General features: G+C 36.4%; 1 protein-coding gene across 1 annotated transcript in view; it reads left to right on the plus strand.

The window, feature by feature from the left end:
• The window catches only part of LOC106459065 (kinesin-like protein KIF6), a 38,775-nt gene that overhangs the window by 26,241 nt on the left and 8,852 nt on the right, over nucleotides 1-3,682 (plus strand). The window contains exons 11-12 of the mRNA XM_022385462.1: nucleotides 613-803; nucleotides 2,195-2,300. Of these exons, the coding sequence (XP_022241170.1) occupies nucleotides 613-803; nucleotides 2,195-2,300 (297 nt within the window). The remainder of the gene's footprint in view (nucleotides 1-612; nucleotides 804-2,194; nucleotides 2,301-3,682) is intronic.

The raw sequence follows: 3,682 nt of genomic DNA on the forward strand, positions 1-3,682 counted from the left end.
AAATTCAAAACAAACCAAACAAACCAAAAATATACATTGCACTATAGTGAAAAGTAGTAGTAGTACCAACCACCAGGGATAATTAATGAAGATAATTCATAAAAAATGGAAAACTAAAGTATGGATATAGTATTTTTGTAGATTTAATTGTATTATCTCCTTTAGACACCGCTAATTCTTCCGCTGCCATCCTTAGAAATAAACAGTGCCAGGTGTGTTTTCAAATAAACAATAAAAAAACAAAGGATTAGGTGTTTTAATATTTCATTATTTATCTAAGACATGAAAATGATAAGCTTTGGGAAGTTCGAATAGGAATACTCTTTCTTCATGGTGGTACAAAATTCCAAACTCAGGTATAATTAATATCACACTTTTCAAGGCTAAAACAAAGGTATCCCATATCAATGTCCCTGCCAATGGAAGAGTTAAGAGAAAAAAAACACCGCTATGACACGTTGTTAATACTCCATAGATTCATGTAGTCAAGACTGTATAGGAATGTTGATATCGTGTATTTTATATAGTGTGAACAGCCCGTATAAATGATATCGATATTAGAATTTCAAAATGTAGATTAATGAGCCTCACCCCTTGTTTTTTTGTTTTCAGGAGTCGATATCAACTTGTCGATTTGCTCAACGAGTTTCCCAAGTGAAAAATTTAGCTATCCTAAACGAAGAAATCGATCCGAAACTGGAAATCACCCGACTCCGCCAGGAAATAGTACAGCTAAAGAATCAAGTGATGTCACTAGGGGGAGAAGATCTGACTGGTCACTTATCGGACGTAGATATTGAAAGGTGTATAACATACTTGCGCCTAGATTATTCCACTGACATAACCATATACTTGTGTTAATATCATAAGTAGGCAGATTTAGGACTAGAAACACCACGAAACTGGACATTTTCGGAGTAGTTGGGGAGGGGGTGTGTGTGAATGAGTTTTGATATATGCTAATACTGAAGGTAATATTTAGGAAAATGTGTATCACAATAAAGCTTCCACCAGTTACAGCATTGTACAGTAGTTTCCTCAGATTATAACATAAAAGTCTCTCTGGTTACAGCACTCTAGAATAGTTACCTTAGTAAACGCTGATTGATCAGATTGCTACATGTGAGCTTCAACCAGTTACATTATACATTAGTTTCCTCAATAAATACAGATTCATCAGATTACCACATTCAAGCAAGGAGGAGGGTTTGTATTATACTAAATTACTTGTATTGAACGAAAAATTACTTTTTTATTTCACAGACATACAAATGTATTATTCTAATAATCTTAGGTTTTTGTTTTTCAAATAACTGGCTCTTAAAGGGGATGGCAAGTCAACTTTATAACAGAACTGTTACTTACTAACCCAGAGATGTTTTGTTACTGCCTTTCTGTTTCATTGAATCATTTACCTTCACACATCCGCCACTAACGTGTGCATAGTGGTCCTTAGATCATCCAAGGTTTAAAATCCAGTTAGATTTTACATGTGAATCCTTCGAAATACTGGTCAAAACTGATAGACAATGTAACACTCTGACTCTAAAAAAAATCGGGTCTGAAGCACATGTCGAGTTGCGAATCGAATGATCCAGGGTTCGAGAAGTCATGCCGCTGGATTTGCTTTTCACTTTCAGCTACAGCAAAAAATAACAGTAAATCCTGATAATGTGGTTCAAAAAGCCAGAGGCGGCTCTTCTGACGTCAGATGCTGTTGACTGGCTGCTCTCTGTCTGAACAGTAGTTCAAAATTAGGGACGGCTATACATGAACTCACTAGCCTCTAAAATGGCCGTTTAGCCTACTTGTAGGTTGAAAATTCAATTTGCTATATATAATCAGAAGCAACTACATATATATATCATTCTGTGTTTCGAAAATTCGCGAAAAGCTATGCAAGAACTATTTGTGCCAGTCAACAGCATTCACTAACAACTTTCTTTGGCTACTCTAACCGAATAGAGAGATTTAACCATTACTCTTTTTACGCACCCATGCCTCCAAAGCGCGAAGCATGTTTTTTGCTGCAACGGGAGGTGAACCACGAACTTTTGGTTTCATAATCAAGCACGCTAACCAATAGACCACGCCCAGTGCACAAACAATCATACATAATTATGTTTTGTAGTCGTGTATTTATTAGCATGTTACAAAACTTTAATGTACAGCTTTCTCTTACCTTTTCCTCTAGTTGCAATCTTGCTGTTCAGGAATACCTAAACAATCCGGACCCCGAAGTCAAGTTGGATGTTGGAACAGACCTAAGAAACATCCAGGCCAGTTTTCACATACTAAAAGTGAGTGATCGTAATGTTAATTCTGAAGTGCACTGAACCTCTAGAGTTACTTATCGTAACTTATTATAACATATTTATGAGGTATTCAAATATATATATTATAAATACCTTCTTTTTCTAGCTAATGATATGGTCTTGGTAAATAACTGTTAATACGTATATTTATACAATGGAGTGTAAGAGGGTTTCGGGAAGGGTAGTACCTTTGAAGGATGAGTATGCCATACTTTATGGAGTGGTTGATCCTCTTTGTTTCTCAAACACCCAACTTTCAAGTGTTGCTCCAAGTAGCTGTTCTATGTGACACCTCAGAAAATCACCTCGGTTGGTGGGTAAAATCAGGTGAGGGTAACCATTGGCCAAAAATCAATGGTGAATTGTAAATGCATACCCTAACATACGAAAACTGTTCTGGGGATCAAGACAGAAGAGATTAAAGTTCCACAGCTTTAACGGCAGAAGGCGTGAAAAGGTACAGAAGATGTCATGACTATCCACTGTAACCAAAGAACCTTCCAGTTGTAACATTTCTTCAAGTTTCTGTAGAAGAGTGAGTGGAACTATCCCTATGCTTGTATCTTTAAAAAATATTCACGCACAGCTTCATGCATTATCTCTTATCTCATAACCTCCAACGATGGGCAAGTTGTAAAGTAACTGGTGGTCGTAGCTACAAACCTGCATGTAGGTAGCCTGGAAATTTGGTCGTTTGGCTCTGAACTATGAGCAGGATAAACATTTTGAAGCATTCCAGGCGACTAAGCAGTCATTTTCAATAATAGCATTGCTCAACCTTTAATAGGGAGAGGGCTAAAAAAAGGTGCTCTGAAATTGCCTGCCCTACAGCATTTGATCAACCTACTGCAGCTAGCAATTCATATACTTTGTGGTCAAAAAACACCAAGAAAAACTTTTATGTTGGGAACATGGAACATCCACACACTTATTGAAGAACTTAGGGACAGTTACACTTTCTTTTGGAAAGGAAAAAAAAACAAAAAAATGAAGACTGAATACATGAAGTCGGTTTAACCATCAAATTTTCCTTATTAAAATGCCTATCTGACCTTCCAATAGGAATATATGAACGCCTGATAACCTTTAGGTTACAATTGAACCCTGTGAGTCGTATCTCCATCATCAATAAACAGTTCAGAAGAAGAAAAAGAACATTTTTCTTGATCTAGATACGATCATTAGATCTACACCTGCCGACGATAAACTAGTCTTATTGTGTTAATAATAAGTTATAAAAAAAGCTCAATGTCTACTCATGAGAGGAGTAAACTCCATCTGAAAGTGGAATCAGATCAAGAAAAATGTTCTTTTTCTTCTTCTGAACTGTTTATTGATGATGGAGATACGACTCACAGGGTTCAATT

The sequence above is a fragment of the Limulus polyphemus genome, unplaced genomic scaffold (genome assembly GCF_000517525.1).
Source record: "Limulus polyphemus unplaced genomic scaffold, Limulus_polyphemus-2.1.2 Scaffold554, whole genome shotgun sequence".
NCBI classification, from domain to species: Eukaryota; Metazoa; Arthropoda; class Merostomata; order Xiphosura; family Limulidae; genus Limulus; species Limulus polyphemus.